We start from the raw sequence: 18,537 nt of genomic DNA on the forward strand, positions 1-18,537 counted from the left end.
TTGCTAAATTTATTAGCTCAAGGAGCTGTGTTGTGGATTTCTCAGGGTTTTCCAGATATAAGATCATATCTGCAAATAATGACAGTTTTATTTCTTCCCTTCAAATCTGGATGATTTTTATTTCTTTGTCTAGTTGAATTGCTCTGACTAGTGCTTCTATCACAATGTTGAATAACAGTGGTGACAGTGGGCATCCTTGTCTCATTCCTGATCTTAGAAGTAAGGCTTTTAGTCTCTCACCATTAAATATTATGCTGGCTGTGGGTTTTTCACAAATGCCCTTTACCATATTGAGGAAGTTTCCTTCAATCCTACCTTTTGAAGTGCTTTTATCAAAAAATGATGCTGGATTTTGTTGAATGCTTTTTCAGCATCTATTGAGATGATCATTTGATTTTTCCCTTTTGATTTGTTAATGTATTGTATTACATTGATTGATTTTCTTATGTTGAACCATCTTTGCATGCATGGAATGAACCCCACTTTGACATGGTGTGCAATTTTTTAAATGTGTCTTTGGACTCTATTTTCAAGTATTTTGTTGAGAATTTTTGCGTCTATATTCATGAGGGAGATAGGCCTGTAGTTTAACTTTCTTGTGGGATCTTTACCTGGTTTTGGTATTAGAGTGATGTTAGCTTCATAAAATGAGTTAGGTAGTGTTCCATTGTCTTCAATTTTTTCGAAGAGTTTAAGTAAGATTGGTGTCAGTTCTTTTTGGAAAGTTTGGTAAAATTCCCCTGTGAAGCCATCTGGCCCTGAGCTTTATTTGTGGGAAGCTTTTTGATGACTGATTGGATCTCTTTGCTAGTGATTTGTTTGTTGAGATCTTCTGTTTCTTCTCTGGAGAGCCTATGTTGTTCATGTGTTTCCTGGAAATTGTCCATTTCCTCTACATTATCTCGTTTGTTGGCATACAGTTGTACATAGAATCCACTTACGATTTTTTTAATTGCTTCAGGATCTGCAGTAAGTCTCCTCTCTCATTTATTATTTTCTTTATTTGGGTCTTCTTTCTTTTTTAATTTGTTGGTCTAGCTAAGGGCTTGTCAATCTTGTTGATATTCAAAGAACCAACTTTGGTTTTATTTATTCTTTGTTGTTGTTGTTGTTGTTGTTGTTCTCTATGTCATTTATTTCTGCTTTAAACCTTGTTATTTCTTTTCTTCTACTTGGTTTAGGATTAGTTTGCTGTTCATTTTCTAGCTGCTTCAGTTGTTCCATTAGTTCTTTAGTTGTTTCTTCCTTTTTAACATATGCATTTAGAGCTATAAATTTCCCCCTCAATAATGCTTTCACTGCATCCCATAAGTTTTGATATGTTGTGCTCTCATTTTCATTCGTCTGTAGGTATTTAGCAATTTCTCTTGCTATTTCTTCTTTAACCCACTGATTGTTTAGAAGTGTGTTGTTTAACCTCCAGATATTTGTGAATGCCCTAAGTCTTTGACTTCTAGCTGTATTCCATTGTGATCAGCGAATGTGCTTTGGATAATTTCAATGTTATTAAATTTATTGAGGCTTGTTTTATGGCCCAGCATATGGTCTATTCTGGAGAAAGTTCTGTGGGCACTAGAGAATAATGTGTATCCTGGTGATTTGGGATGTAATGCTCTATATGTCTGTTCAGATGAATTCATTTAAAACATTGTTTAGGTTTTCAACTTCCTTATTGTTCTTCTGTCTGGTTGATCTATCTATAGAAGAGAGTGAGGTATTGAATTCTCCCACAATTATTGTGGAAGCATCTATTGCTTCTTTCAGTTTTGCCAATGTTTGTCTCATGTACTTTGGGGCACCTTGATTGGGTGCATAGACATTTATGGTTCTTATTTCTTTTTGATGAATTTTCCCTTTTATTAGTATATAGCATCCTTCTTTGTCCCTTATGACATCCTTATATTTAAAGTCTACTTTATGAGAGATTAACATTGCTACTCCTGCTTTCTTTTGGCTGTAGCTTGCATGGAATATTTTTTCCATCCTTTCACTTTCAATTTCTTTGTGTCTCTGGGTCTAAGATGAGTCTCTTGTAAACAATACATTGATGACTCATATTATTTAATCAGTTCTGCAAATCTTTATCTTTTAATTGGGGAGTTTAATCCATTCACATTCAATGTTATTATTGTGAAGGCAGTTCTTGAATCAGCCATCGTATCCTTTGTTTTTTATTTGTCAGATATATTTTCCCCCTCTCTATTTCCTTTAATGTACCCTTATTAAAACTCTTTAGTTCTGTGCCCTTCTCCAGATCTCTCTCTCTCCTTTCTTTTTTTTCCTCAGCTAGCAGGGCTCCCTTTAGTATTTCTTGTAGGGCAGGTCTCTTGTTAGCAAATTCTCTCAACATTTGTCTGCGAAGATTTTAAGCTCTCCCTCAAATTTGAAGGAGAGCTTTTCTGGATAAAGAATTTTTGGTTAGCCATTTTTCTCTTTCAGAATTTTAAACATGTCATACCACTGCCTTCTCACCCTCCATTTTGGCTGCTGAGTAGTCATTACTTAGTCTTATGTTATTTCCCTTGTATGTGATGAATTGCTTCTCTTTTGCTCCTTTCAGAAGAAATATTAAATACGAGAACAAAGATGCATGAGAAAGAATATAAAAACAATCAAGAGAGTCACTGAAACCAAAAATTACCTCTTTGATCAAATTAACAAATGTTTGGCTAATTTGACAAAGAAATAAATAGAGAAGATGAAAATAACTAAAATTCAAAATGAAATGGGTGGTGTTAACACTGATGGTGCAGAAAAGAGGGGAATTTTAAGAGAATAATGTGAACAGTTGTATGGGAATGTGTTAATTTACAGGGAATGGACAAATTCCTAGAAATGCAACATTTACCTAAATAGACCAAGCATAAATAGAAGATTTCAACTGACCCATAACAAGTAGAGACCTTGAATTCATAAGGATAAGCCTTACAATGAAGAAAAGTCCAGGACCAGACAGCTTCACTGGTGAATTCTATTGAACATTCAAAGAAAATTAACACCAATTCTCAAACTCTACCAAAAAATTGAAGAGGAGGGAACTCTTCATAACTTATTCTGTGAGGATACCATAACCCTGATACCAAAGCCAGATAAAGAATCTACAGAGTCAATGCTACTTCTTATCAAAATCCCAGCAGCCTTTTTACAGAAATGAAAAAAAAAAAAATCCTCACATTCATATGGAATTGCAAGGGACCCAATAGCCAAATCATTACTGAAAAAGAACAAAGTTGGAGGTCTCACACTTCTTGATTTCAAAAGTTACTGCAAAACCATAGTAATCAAAATGATGTGGTATTGGCATAAAGATAGACATATAAACCAATGCAATAGTACTGTCAGTTCAGAAATAAACTCATAAATCTATGGTCAAGTAATTTTCAACAAGCATGCCTGGTATATTAATTGGGCAAAAAAGTCTTTTCAACAAGAGGTGCTGAGAAAACTAGATATTCACATGCAAGAGAATGAAGTTAGACTCCTAACTCACACCATATACAAAAAAAAATGAACTCTTTGTGGCTGGACCTAAACATAAGAGCAGAAACCATAGAATTCCTGGAAGAAAATATAGGGGGAAGTCTTTGTTACCTTGGATTTGGAATTGATTTCTTGTATTTGACACTAACATGACAAGCAACAAAAGAAAAAATAAAGTGGACATCCTCAAAATTAAAACCATTTTTGTACATCAAAGAATACTATTAGAAAAGTAAAAAGACAATCTACAGAATGTGAGAAAATAATTTTTAACCATATATTTGATAAGGGCTTAATATCCCAAATATATAAAGAACTGCTGCAACTCAACAAAAAAGAAAAATATCCCAGTTAAAAAATAGGCAAAGGACTTGAATAGACATTCCTCTAAAGAAGGTATACAAATGGCCAATAAGCACATGAAAAGATGCTCAACATCACTGGTCATCACGGAAATGCAAATTAAGACCACAGTGATGTGGAAGCATGGAGGTTTCCTGACTTGGCAAGTTAATCAGGGAGTCCGCCTCCTAAAGGGTTAGGAGAAGGCCAAGGCAATGTGTGCCTGAAGGCAGGCAACTAAGATAAGGAATGAGCTGGGTTCCCTTTGTGCCTCTGCTTCCCACCCTGCCTAGAAGAGATTGATCTCAAGGTTATTATGACCCTGCAGTTTGTTCCCCAAGGCTGTAAACATACGAGTCTTGTGATTTTAGAAAAAATGTAGTTTTTCTAAAGTCCCATTGTGAAATGGGAAAACAGTCATGTAGTAAAAGGAATGCTTATGCTATATAACCTTGTGTTAAAAAGCAAATGAAGAACTTCTTGCAGGAATGGAGAGACAGAGTCAGCTCCCTTCTTTCACACAATGAGATACCACTTCATACTCACTGAAATGGCTAATATTACAAACATAAAATAAAAAGTGTTGGTGAGTATATGGAGAAATAGGAACTCTTATACATTGTTGGTGGCATTATACAATGTGTGTAGCAATTGCGGAAGTCAGTTTCACCTTTCCTCAGAAATTTGAAAATAGAATTACCATATCACCCAGCAATCCCATTTCTTGGTATATATGGAAAAGAATTAAAAGCTGGGACTCAAGCAAATATACGTACATAAATATTTATAGTAGCATTATACCCAGTAACCTAAAGGTGGAAGAATACCAAGTTTCCACAGACAGATGACTGGATAAACAAAATGTGGTATATTCACACAAAGGAATACCATTCACCTGTAGGAAGGAATGAGGTTCTGATGCAGGCTACACCAAGGATGAACCTTGAATTCACCATGTTGAGTGAAAAAAGCCAGACACAAAAAGACAAATAATCTCACTTATACAAAAAACCTAGAAAAAGCATATTTCTAGAAACAGATGGTAGATTATAGGTTACCAAGGGCTGAGGGTGGGAGAGAGAAGGAGTTATTAATGGGTGCAGAGTTTCTGTTTGAAGTAATGGAAAATTTGGGATAATGTATGTTGTTGGTGGTAGCACAATTTGTGAATCAAATGAAGACAAATGATTTATATACTTGAAAATGGAAATTTTGAGTTGTACATATCAGAAGTTTTAAAAAGTGTGTTCATAAAAGTATTATTTCTCATAGCTCTCATGTGTTATCAACTCAAGTGTCAGTCAACATTAGAAAGGGTAAATAAATTGTACATTCAGATAATTGAATACTATACAGCAATGCAAATTTGTGAAACTAGTGCTATATTTAAGGATGGAACTCACAAGCATATTGTTAAGCAAAAAGAAGACAAAAAACACACAATCTTACATAATATTATTTCCTTTAAAAAGGCTACACTATGCTAATCTATGGTGGAGATGTCAGAACAGTAGTGTTTTGGGGGAAAAGAGAGGTTTTGACTGGGAGAGGTCATAAAGGGTGTTTCTGGAATGCTGGTAATGTTTTATTTCTTGATCTCAGATGAGCTCACCTGGGTAGGTTCTGTGTGTGAAAATTCATTGAGCTATACAGTTAAAACTTTTGCATTTTTCTGTATAGGTTATATTTTATTTTCTTTCTCAATACCCTGTTTATTTCCTTATTTATTTACTTTACAACATCACCATCACTGGAATATAAGTATGAGTAAGTCAGGAAACTTTTGTGTTTTGCTTACCACCATATCAGAGCATCAATTACTGTACCTGACACATAGTAATGGTTAAATAAACATTTAGTGAATGAATAGAAGGACCACTTGAGTTTTTGAGAGAACCAACAACAAAAAAGAAAAGGGCCTAGAAGAACAAAGAAAGCAATTCTTTTTGGAATAAATGCTAAGCATTTTGAATGTCTATGATAAAATTTCACAACACCAAGGGAAAAAGGAAACTTGGGAGTTTTCAGAAGAAATAAAGTGGTTGCCCAGAAAGGATAGGAATCAGATTACCATGAAAGTCCTTAGAACTCAGCCAAGTAGTTAATTGTAAAATTTCACAGTATCAGGAACAACCTCAGAGTAAATAATTTATTTTTAAAGCAATGAAATTCAGTACAGCATGAAACATCGGAGTAGAGTCTCTAAAAGTTGTAAGACAACTATTATTGTTTTTACATTTTTAAACATATTTATATTGCTATTGTTATTAACTTAATATATTATCTATTGCTTTCCTACATTGATAGATAAGGGGCCTAATTCCTTTATACTTGTTTCTCTCTCATATAATTACATTGCTTTTAAAAATTTCCTCTACTCTTCCCTTTTACTTCTAGTCTTATGCCTCTATTTATTATTCCATAAAATATACAGAGCATCTCTTAACTCCTCTCATGTTGTCAAGGTTGTTAATAATTACATTTTTTTGTTCATAAATTTTTTGAAATTTTATTGAGATTGTTCACAAACCATACAATTGTCCAAAGATCCAAAGTGCACAATCAGTTGCCCACAGTACTATCATACAGCTGTGCATCTATCACAATTAATTTTTTCCCAATTTTTAGAACATTTTCATTACTCCAGAAAAGAAATAAAGACAAAAAAAGGAAACTCAGTTCCTCCCCTACCCCTAACCACACCCCTCCATTACTGACTCATAGTATTGGTATAGTACCTTTGTTACTATTGATGAAAGAATGTTAAAATACTGTTAACTGTAGAACAGAGTTTGCAATAGGCATATTTTTTCCCTATATACCCCTCTAATATTAGCTTCTAGTTATAGTGTCAAACATTTGTTCTAGTTCACGAAAGAGATTTCTAATATTTCTACAGTTAATCACAGACATTGTCCATCACAAGAGTCACTGTTTTATACATTCCCATCTTTTAACTTTCAACTTTCTTTCTGGTGACATACAAGACTCTAAGCTTCATCCTTCCACCACATTCACACACCATTCAGCACGCTTAGTTATTCTCACAATAACGTGCTACCATAACCTCTGTCCACTTCCAAATACTTAGGTTCAACCTAGTTCAATATCTGCTCATAATAAGCAACCACTTCCCATTCTTTAGCCTCGTTCCATATCCTGTTAACTTATATTTCATGTCTATGTGTTTACATATTATAATTAGTTATATCAGTGAGACCATGTAATATTTGTCTTTATGTGTCTGACTTATTTCACTCAATGTAGTGCCCTCAACGTTTCTTCATTAACCCATTTTTTTTTAAGACAGGTTTATTAACCCACCATACTTTCCATCCTAAGTAAATCAGATTACCTGTATAGTTACATATTTATGTATTCACCACCATCACTACTATCTATATAAGAATATCTCCGTTTCTTCCACAGAGAAGGAGGAAGAGTCAAAGAAGGTAAAGAGAAAAAAGAAAAAAATGAGAAAAAAAATGACAGATAAAAAGCAACAAAAGGAAAGACAGAACTAAACTAAAGGAGAATAAAAGAGTCAGACAACATCACCAATGCCAAGAGTCCCATACCCCTCCCTTATGTGCCCCTCTTAAAGGCATTTAGCTTTGGTATATTGCCTTTGTTACACTAAAGGAAGCATAATACAAAGTTTCTGTTAACTATAGTCTCTAGTTTGCACTGATGGTATTTTTCCCCCAGTACCACCCTACTTTTAACACCTTGCAAGGTTGACATTCATTTGTTCTCCCTCATGTAAAAACATATTTGTACATTTTATCACAATTGTTGAGCACTCTAGGTTTCACTGAGTTATACAGTCCCAGTCTTTATCTTTCCTCTTTCCTTCTGGTGTCCCACATGCTCCTAACCTTCTTCTTTCAACCATATTCACAGTCATCTTTGTTCAATGTACTTACATTACTGTGCTACTATCACCCCAAACTGTGTTCCAAACCTCTCACTCCTGTCTTTTCCTATCTGTCTGTAGTGCTCCCTTTAGTATTTGCTGTAGCACAGGTATCTCATTCACAAATTCTCTCATTGTCTGTTTGTCAGAGAATATTTTAAACTTTCTCTCATATTTGAATGACAGTTTTGCTGGATATAGGATTCTTGGTGGTTTTTCTCTTTCAGTATCTTAAATGTATCACACCCACTTCCTTCTTGCCTCCATGGTTTCTGCTGAGAAATCCGCACCTAGTCTTATCATGCTTCCTTTGTAGGTGATGGATCACTTTTCTCTTGCTGCTTTCAGGATTCTCTCTTTGTCTTTGATGTTTGATAATCTGATTATTAAGTTTCTTAGCATAGGTCTATTCAGATCTATTGTTTGGGGTATGCTGTACTTCTTAGATCTGTAATTTTATGTCTTTCCTAAGAGATGGGAAATTTTCACTGACTATTTCCCCTATTAATGCTTCTGCCCCTTTTCCCTTCTTTTCTCCTTCTGGGACACCTATGACATGTATATTCATGCATTTCATGTTGACCTTCAGTTCCTTGAGCCATTGCTCATATTTTTCCCTATCTGTTCTTTTGTGTATTGGTGTTTAGGTTTCTTGTTCTCCAGTTCCTGAGTGTTTTCTTCTGCCTCTTGAGATCTGCTGTTTGTCTCCATTGTGTTTTTCATCTCTTGTGCCTTTCATTTCCATAGAATCTGCCAGTTGTTTTTTCAAATTTTTCAATTTCTACCTTATGTTTGTTTCTTTATAGCACTTGTCTCTTTTGTTATATCTTCCCTGAATTTGCTGATTTGGTTTAGCACATTTCTTTGAAAATATTTAATAGATTGTTTTATTAAAGTGAAACAATATCTCAACTGTATCTTGACAGAGGTGTAAGTTTGTTCCTTTGACTAGGCCATATCTTTGTTTTTCTTAGTATAGGTTGTAGTTTTGTTGTCTAGTCATCTGGTTTCCTTAGTTACCCCAATGAGGTTTTCCCAGACCAGAATGGGCTCAGGTCTCAGATGGGTTTCCCTGAGAGTGTGTCTTAGAAGACTGGCACACCTTGTGAGGTCTCCAGTTGCTGGGCTTTTCCTAACCTTCCCAGCAGGTGACCTGTTAGCCTGTTACTCCTGACTGATGTAAGGAGGTGTGGTCCCTTCAGTTTCTGTTTCAGCTGTTTTCTCTCAGACTCTGTGGTCTGGTTCTGAAGGAAAGCTGAGCCCTATCTCCTTACTCTTAGGGAAGATAAATCCCCATAGGGATTTATCATCTGCATTTGAATAGTCCCTCTGTCTCTGTTATCTCCATCCCTGTCTGGGTCAGAGTGCTGGGAGCTGAAAGTGGTGAGGCTCTCTCCTCTGGCCCCTCAGATTGAGAGAGAAAGAGGGACAGAAAGCCCCCTTTTGGAGCCAGTATACACCGCCCCCCACCCTCCCCCCCAGTTTCACTTGTTGGTCAGAGGTAACGCCTGGTCTTCTGGGCTCTCCCTCCCAATACAGATGAGTCTTTTGGTTCTTTAAGGTCAGTCATCACTATAAGCCTCTGTCTGCTTGTTGGGGGGTTTGAAGCTTGTATTCAGCAGTCTAGATTTGTTAATTAAAACCCCAGTTGGAGCTCACTTGAGCTATATTCACTCACATCTCTTGGACAGTGTTCCCAGTTTCTAGCACAGCAAGGCTTTGCAGCAAAGCCTGCCATGGGGGGAAGGGCTCCCGGCACAGTTCCACAGCTTTTACTTACAGATTCTACGCTACAATCTCAGGCATTCCTCCCAATCCAGGTTGGTGTATGATGTGTGGACAGTCACAGTTGTCCCCCAGCAGTTATTCCAGATTATTTACTAGTTGTTCTTGGTTATTCATTAGCTGTTCCAGGGGACTGACTAAATTCCACTCCTCTCTATGCTGCCATCTTGCCCCTCTTCTCAATAATTACATTTTTTGGTAGTTAAAATCAAGTTGTCCTCTTTTTGTCTATAACTGATACCCAATGTTGAAAACCAATAAATTGCATTTACATTATTATGGCCATGCAAATACTGTTGCCTGCAGTGCCAGTATTACAATAACTATGCCACCCAGATTTTAATATTCAACCATTATCTTCTTTACACTCTACTCAAAACATATTTAGTTTACTTCATAGATGGAGGACACCTTGTTTTAACAGTTATCACTTCCCACTTTTCACGTGTGCCAGTTTGGATATATTGTGTCCCCCAGAAAAAGTTGTGTTCTTTGACACAATCTTGTGGTGGGCAGGCTTATCAGTCTTTTGATTAGGATGGAACATTTTGATTGTTTCCATGGAGATGTGACTCACACAACTGTGGGTGACACCTTTGACTGAGTTATTTGCATGGAGGTGGAGACCTGCCCATTCCCTGTGGGTCTTGATTAGTTCAATGGAGTATTTAAGAGAGAAACTAAGAGCCAACACAGACCCAGATGACACTGGTGCTAAGAGATGCTTAGAGTTGCAGAGAGAAGGACGTTTGGAGATGCTACACTAAGAGATGAAACCCAGAGTTTGCCCTGGAGAAGAGCAGACACCAGCCACATGCCTTTCCAGCTGACAGGTGTTCTGGATGCCATCGACCATTCTTCAGTGAAGGTATCCTCTTGTTGATGCCTTAGTTTGGACACTTTTATGGCCTTAGGACTATACACTTGTAACTTAATAAATCCCCTTTATAGAAGCCAATCCATTTCTGGTATTTTGCATAATGGCAGCTTTAGCAAATCAGAACACCACCCCTTGCCTAGACTTCTAATTAATTGCTAAGAAAAGAAACATAGTTCCTTACTTATCTGTTACATTGTTTAGCTTAAATTTCATGTGTAAGGCACTGTGCCAGGCAATGAAAAATACAAAAATAATCCCTGCTTCTATGGACATCCAACTATACCATTACATTTTTTGTCACTAGATTTTACATGAAATCTTTCTCTGCCATTTTTCTTCCACTTCAATCCATCCCTTAAAGTGTATTGTCTACATAGTTTACAACTGCTTGAATACTGAGCTGCCCCTTGAGATCATCAACTATTGTTTTAGGGAGGACCTAGCTTATTAAATACCCATTGCATGTCCCTCTTTCACCACAAATAAGATATTTTCTAAACTATCTAACAAATGACACAGTGTCACCATTTCTAAGGTAAACATGAAAGTTTGCCTCTTCTTATTCCATGAATCTGCAGAACTGTTCTTTTTCTTGCTTTCATTTCTGATTCTTTCCTTACTTATAACAAAGGCAAATACAATAGAGTTAAAATATAGGTTCTACCCCTGGAAGTTCTTTCCCACAAAGAAAATCCATTTTGCAATGAAAGAACTTAACTTTTGAATCCCCATTCTGGCCCATATATGCTGTGCAACATAGGGCATATAGTTTCCTCAAAGCGAGTACAACACATAACTTGAAGTTGTGGTGAACATTTAAAATAATATATGTAAAGCTACTAGGTGGTTGATTATTAGTAGTTCTTATTCTGTATCTGATGACTATTTTAAATTTAACTTGGGTTTACTTTTGAGGCTTCATTATATTTACGGAGTTTTTTCATAGCCTTGTAAAATGATTTATGTACTTAACATATAGCCTTACTTTCTTTTGAAGGAAAGGCTAATTTCCCTTATCTTCTATGGTCTGAGCCTGAGGCTAATTCCAGAGACACTTAGGGAGCCCCAAAATACTTACTTTCTTTACTACAATTTAAGTAGGCAGGAGGAGGTTTTAGGTTGAGGCACATTATCTTATTCTGGTAGATGGTAGTATATTCACTGATGCACTTTGCAAGGTTGTAATTGGGAAGCAGCAGTAATAAATTAAGTATGAAGCTTCTGGAGGCATTGGAAAGCCTATGTCCTGTTTCTAAAAAAGATGGTAAGATTAGGTTTCATTATAGAAAATGAACCACACCCAGAACAACAAATGCCCCAAAGAGAATCAAACCAAACTCAGGGAATTAAAAACCAGATGATTATATTTGAAGAACACTAATTATTTCCCAAGAAGCTTGTTCTAGTTGATAGCCAGTGACACAGTTTGTGTTGTTAATTGCAGAATTCTGAAAAGTCCTTTTTGTGAAGTGGGTGTTCACACGCTATGTCTTCTGGGCACCTGACGTTAACTGGAAACCACTGTGGCTATTTTTACATTTCTAGTCCCAACTGATCAACGGAGAGAGTCACATAGAGGTAGGAGAATAGAGCTTAGCTTTCAACTGTAGGGAACTGATAGGAAAATTTCTCCCATCTTTCAGAATAGAAAAATCTTCAAAGAAACAAACTAATGTCTCTCTAAAGAATGAATCGAATATGAGTAATAATTGGTGACTTGACTCCTGGAAATATGAACACATTTAATTTTTGAATTGCCATTGTAGAATTCTTATATTGAGCTCAGATTTCGTGGAAATATAAAAAGCCAGTCTAAGCAAAATATTCTTTCAAGATTTGAGGAGAGATGGCCAAGAATTAAAGCCTCAAGTGCCAAAGCCATGGCAATTCTGTCCTGAGTATATCTTAACTTGACAATGAGACAAATAATATACCCAGAATGAAGAATTTGGGATATTGGCCACATGAATAGATGCTAAGAAAGCAATGGGTTAATTTTATAGACTACCACTGTCCAGCAGAATGTTTCATAATTTTGGAAATGCTTTTTATCTTCATTGTTCAATATGTACACACAGCTGTTGAGCACTTGAAATGTGACTAGTATTAGGGAACTAAATTTTAAATTTTATTTGGTTTTGATTAATCTAAATTTAAATTTAGATAGGCACATGTGGTCAATGTCTACTATATTGGACAGCATAGGTATGGTCTAGTATATTTTAGCATTTTCCTATAGCAAACATAAGTATCTTCTCATTTCCAAACAGTAGAGAAAGATCTAAGTGAGGAAGAGAAACATAGTATCTGAAAATGATGGAAGTCCTCCTTAGGGATGATGCAAGATGAAAACTGACAAAATGTGTTATTGTTTGTCAGTCAGTTCAGCATGGGCGCAGACTGTTCAGAATAAACTACTGACCAACTAAATTGGATACCAGCTATACACAACTGATGTGGCCATCTTGGTGTATACTGGTGGAATTCCAATCCTTTCTACAGAATTCTGTAGAAGGCTGTATAGATATCTGCTCTTTTGGTGTGCCCAGCATCCATTCTCCATATTTCTGGTAACAGTTCCTCATATTTTGTAGCATTTTTGAAAAATGGTAGTTTCATTTCCAATCTGTAAATGTTTATTTTATTTTCTACGTGATGGAACCAATCGAGACCTAATATGTAATGTTAAATAGAAGTAGGGTACAGTCATCCTCATCTAGTTCCTGATTTCTAAAAGGAATGCTTTTAATGAGTCAACAATGAGTATTATATTTGCTATAGATTTTGGTATACATAGACATATGCCCTTTATAAATTTGGGCAAGTTTTTTCCCCTAATTCTATTTCACTAAGAAATTTTATTGTGTACCTTATTGATTTTTCTGCATCTTCCTAGATTCAGTTGTTAATATTTTGTTTAAAAATTTTCAGTCATATGCTCATGCATGAATATAGTTTGGAATGCTGTTTTATAATATGTTCTTGTCAGGCTGTGGCGTGTGGTTTGTTAATCTCATAGAAGGGGCTAAGAAGTACTATCTTGTATTTTTCTGTCTTAGCTGGAAGGATATATAGAACTCATCAGTAAAGCCATGTAGGCCTGTGTTTTCTTTCTGAAGGGAACTGTTGACTTAATTTAATTAAATGAATGCTTATAGTATCATACAAATTTACTAAGTCTTCTTAAATTAGATTTAGTAAGTTGTGTTTTTTTCTAGAAGTGTAACAATTATTCAGTTTTCAAGTTTCTTTGCCTAAAATTGTTTATATCCTCTTATCTTTTCAGTGGTGCAGCACCTTTCTATAGGTCCCCTTTTTATTTCTAGTATTTGTTTATTTATGCTTTTTCCTTTCTTTGTTGATTTACTTGCCATTATGTAAATTTTATGAGCTCGCTCAGTGAGTTGATTGGTGCTCTTAAGTGCATATTTGTTTTCTATTTGGTGCTCTTTTGGTGCTCTTTATTGTATATTTGTTTTCTATTTGTTTAATTTTTGCTCTTATCTTTATTTTTCCCTTCTACTTTCTTTGAGTATATTATGCTGTTCTTTTCCTAACTTTTTAGGTTGGATGATCTGTTAATTAAGTTTTAGCCTTTTTATTGTTAACAGCTATATGATTTCCTCCAAGTATTTCTTTAGCTGCAAAGTATTTATAATACTCTTTAGTTCTAAATATGTTCCTAATTTCTTTTATGATTCTCTTTGTCCAATTAATTATTTAGAATTGTGTTTTAAAACTCCCTACTGTATGTTCTTTTACCAGTTATCTTTGTTAGTGATCTCTAATTTAATTGCATAGTGGTCAAAGAATGTGGCCTATCATCTGGTCAGTTTTGGCAAGGACTCCATATGTGCTTGAAAATACATGTTTGGGTTACTAGTTCTATATAGGCACATTAGCTCAAGTTTATGAACTCTACCGTTCAGTAGATAACACTTATTCTTCACCTCTCTTCCAAAAGAGGTGTGTTAAAATCTCCTGTTTCATGTTTTCCATCTCCTTATCTCATGGGATACATTCAGGATATTTCTTTTGTGTCAGTCTTTAAACCACAAATTCTCTCTTTAACTGTGTATAGTATTCTGATACTTCTATCTGGGTTCTTAATTTAAATTATTAATCTTTTCATTTTCTAGTCTCTATCTGGATATTTTCAAATCTACTTTTTATGTACTATATAATTTATATTATTGGTTCCTATTTCTGAGACGGTTACTCTTTAAATATTTTAAATATACATAATTTAGATTGTTCTAAAAATTCCAAAATCTGAAATATTTGCAAGTCTGATTCTATAGTTTGTGATTTCTGCTAGCACTTGCTCATGAGGTCTTGTGTCTTTCTCTCTTCCTCCCTCCCTCCCTTCCTTCCTTCCCTTTTTTTCTTTTAACTTGGTCTAAGTTTCTCTAGAAAATTAACAATGGGAATATTTGGAAGCCTGGAAAGTTGTGCATATTTTCATCACTCACCTGGGGGCACAACTGACTGGAGTTATTTAAAATTTAAATTCTCAGGTTAAGATTTTTGGCTAACATAGGTACTGTGTTTCAAGACATAAACCTATGTGAACATTGGTATGTGCTTATAAATTGTCAAGGTAAATTTTTATTCATCCAGTGCGAAGATCAAACTTTTGAAGTTTCCTCTCTGTGTCCTATTTAGTGTGAGTCAATTCTGTTCACTCAAAATTAACTTTGCACTTATCATTTTTGATAGGCAGCTAGTAAACCTTTGGTTGACTTCTTTGTTTTTTTCCCTGCTTTTATGATCCTCATTATTTACAAAAATGGTAAATTAATCTCACCAGATGCTGACAATAACCACAGGTCAAAAGCAACCTTTAATGCTTGCTTACCTCCAAGGACACTTGCTTTCACTTTATTTTTGGCTTCTGCTAATTCCATACTTTTTTTCTCAGCTCATTATTTTTGGGAGAGTATAGTTTTGAGTATTGGCTATGCTGCTGGAAAGAGGAAGTCCCTTTTCTTTCTAAATTGCCAAATCTACTAACTTTTTGTTTGTTCTCATCCTGAGTTTTCGCAACATATTCTTTCCAAAAGATACCTTTAAAGCTTTCTAAAACAGTAATATCTTCTTATTTTGCCACAACTATTTCTCTCCAATCCCTTAAATGATAACTCCCCAGAATTCTAGGTCATGGTTCACAAGCTTAAATGCCTATAATCATAGAAGGGAAAAAGGATATACAAATTTTAAGGATCCCACAGTACCCAGGTCTGGAAGGAAGGAAAACGGGTTTAGTTTTACCATGTTGTGCTTATATAGTTTTTCTTCTTTTTGGAAAATCTTGTTAGGAGATTTAGGATCTTGTAGTCTTCATTAAATTAGGGAAAAGGTATTAGCATAAACCTTCCCTGATCAGAAACGTTGCCCTCTATCAAGAGCTCAAGATTCATCTCTGCTCTTCTCTCACTTCACCTCACTCCCAAGTGCCACCATATCAAGGCTAACACTTTTAATGATAATAGCAGTCTAATATATTTTAGATATAATTTGTTCTAACTTTCTGAGGACTGCCCCTTTTATGAAGAAAGATGCTCTTTTGTTTCTTTTGTCTCTCCCCTCCCGTCTGACAAATCAGTCTCTGGAACCAATGCTCCTAAACTTCCAAAGTCAACTGCAAAACCGATTCCTTAAATCATGTGATGGAGCTACAGGAGGTAGAAGATACAGAGGAGGAATCGTATCAGAAGACTTGTAGATCAGGTTCAGTCCCACCACTTCAGTATGAAGGTTCCAGCTCTAGCACAATGCTTAAGCTATCTCAGGTACTCAAAATACACTTATTCGTTTAAATCAAGTACAGACTTTCCCCTCAAACCTGGAACTTAATTGTCTATGAATGTTCCTAGGTATCTGCAAGCTCATTCCTCCTTACTTATTGGCTGCTGCTTTTTGGGGAAGGGGAAACTTTGTGAAGCCCTCACTTACCATCATTGAATTGTACTGTAGTATCTATAAGGAGACTGAAAATGCCTGAGAAGTAGTTGAATAGGATGAGCTTGATGTAGGCAGAAGTACTTTTAGGAAACAGAAAGCTCAGCAGGTACATAAGGGGAATGGCACACCAACCGTAGAGTGTGAAGATCAACATTGTGTCCAGAGAGTGGTAATCCATGACATATATATCTGCTTGGCAATATTTGAACACTCCCTGAGACAGAGCACATAGATGAAGGCAAGGTGAAGGGCAAGTGCAAAAAGAAATCAAGCCAGAACATTTTAGAAAAGGGAATAGCAAGTCCTGTCTTTATTTAGCCTATAACTCTTCATTTAAAATCAATTGTCCGCTTAAAAAAAAAGTCTTAGCCTATGAGCATGAAGTTACCTACACTTCTTCATGAGAGGACATTCCAGTGAGCAGAACCACTTAAACTTGTCTTTTTTTACTCAGTATGTGTATGTATATATTTTAAATTCAGAAACAAAGGCAGTATACATTTCCCCAATAAAACTCTCAGCTTTCCCAGAAAAGTAGATTATTTCCCTAAATATTTTGTCCTCTGCCTACTGTGGAATGATGTAACCTACCTCACACCTTTAGACTTGGTCTCCTGGCTCTATTCTATTTTCTCACTCCCCTTGCATGTGCCCCCACCACTCAGGGGCCTCCTTCTTTAGTTTTTTCAATTCAAATTGAAAAAGAGGCACTGAAGCACAAAATTAGGAGAATATAAACATAAATTAGAAGGGGGGCGGTGGAACCTGTAGCTGATAAAGGAAATAAATTTATGGAATACATCTCTCCTTAGTTAGTAATTACAGTTCTTCCACAAATGGCAGGGTTGTCCCTTTGTGCAGTTATATAATATGTAGCAGAACCACTGGCAAGAAAAAAGTAAGTATAAGTTAATAATAGCCATTATACAGTTGTTGACTGATGTTTCTGGTGGTGGAAGCAATAGCATTAGAGACAATGAGATCTTAATTTAATCCAACACCTACAGCTACGACTGTTTTGTTTCTGACTAAGCATACTGTAACCCTAAACAGAATAAATACAACAAGGTATTCAAATATAATTAGAGTGACCTAGGAATCCCCATGCTGTAAGGCTGCTAAGTCTTCAGGGTCACAACTCATAACTAATTATAAAGAAAAGTCAAATCCCTAATTGAATAAATAACCAACACACCCTATTCTTAGCCAAGAAGTTCCCATATTGTGAATATGTAGATTCTATCCAAATTAATCAATAAGTGAAAATGCAAATAAGGGTTTCAAATAAATATTTTAGCCTCTTTATTATGAAATATAACAGGTTCACATGACTGCACGAAACATAAATGAATTATCATACTAAATTATCACAAAGCAAACCCGTGGACAACAACCACAATGGCTGTACCCAAAGAAACCTATCATGTTCTCCTCCAACCCTGTAAGAATAACCACTGTTCTGACATGTATCATAAACACTTCTCTTTTTTGTTTTATTTATTTCTTAACAGTATTTGCCACAGAGGCATGCATCTTAAATATTGTATTTAGTATCATCTGTACATTGAATTTTTAATTAATGTAATTATACATATATATCCTTTCGTATCTGGCTTCTTTCACTCAACATTATGTTTGTGGTTGCATCCATGTCATTAAGTATAGCTCTAGTTCCTTCATTATCATAGCTATATAGTATTTCCCTGGTGTCTATATTACAATTTATCCATTTTAATCTTCATGAATAATGGGCTGTTCCCAGTGTTCTATTATTATGAATAATGATGATACAGATTTTCCTGTGTATGCCCCTTGGTGAGTATGTATACACCTAAAAGTAGTGGAATAACTGAATCATAGATTATAGCTATCTTCAACTTGAGAAGATAATGCCAAACTACTTTCCAGCAGTTCCTGTTGTTTCACACCATTGTCAAAATTTATTGTCAGTACTTCATATGAGTCATTCTTGCAGGTGTGTAGTGGTATCTCATTGTGGTTTAAATTTTAATTTCCTTGATAAATTATTAAGTTAGGCACTTAAAAATATGTTTTATTATTTGTATGTCCATTTTAATGTTTTGCTGTTTTACTATTACGGTGTCATTCTATTAGGCTTCTTATGCTGGAGACAAATCCTGTGTCAGAAATACGTATGGTCAATGTCTTC

The 18,537-nt window shown here is 35.4% G+C and overlaps 1 protein-coding gene across 1 annotated transcript in view; it reads right to left on the minus strand.

The window, feature by feature from the left end:
- Positions 1-18,537, minus strand: part of LOC119518036 (ATP-binding cassette sub-family A member 3-like) — a 204,228-nt gene that overhangs the window by 43,680 nt on the left and 142,011 nt on the right. Inside the window, exons 21-22 of the mRNA XM_037815141.1 lie at positions 16,359-16,577; positions 11,482-11,649 (exon numbers count right to left, since the gene is read on the minus strand). Coding sequence (XP_037671069.1) covers positions 11,482-11,649; positions 16,359-16,577 — 387 coding nt within the window. The remainder of the gene's footprint in view (positions 1-11,481; positions 11,650-16,358; positions 16,578-18,537) is intronic.

Source organism: Choloepus didactylus, chromosome 21 (assembly GCF_015220235.1).
Source record: "Choloepus didactylus isolate mChoDid1 chromosome 21, mChoDid1.pri, whole genome shotgun sequence".
Classification (NCBI taxonomy): Eukaryota; Metazoa; Chordata; class Mammalia; order Pilosa; family Megalonychidae; genus Choloepus; species Choloepus didactylus.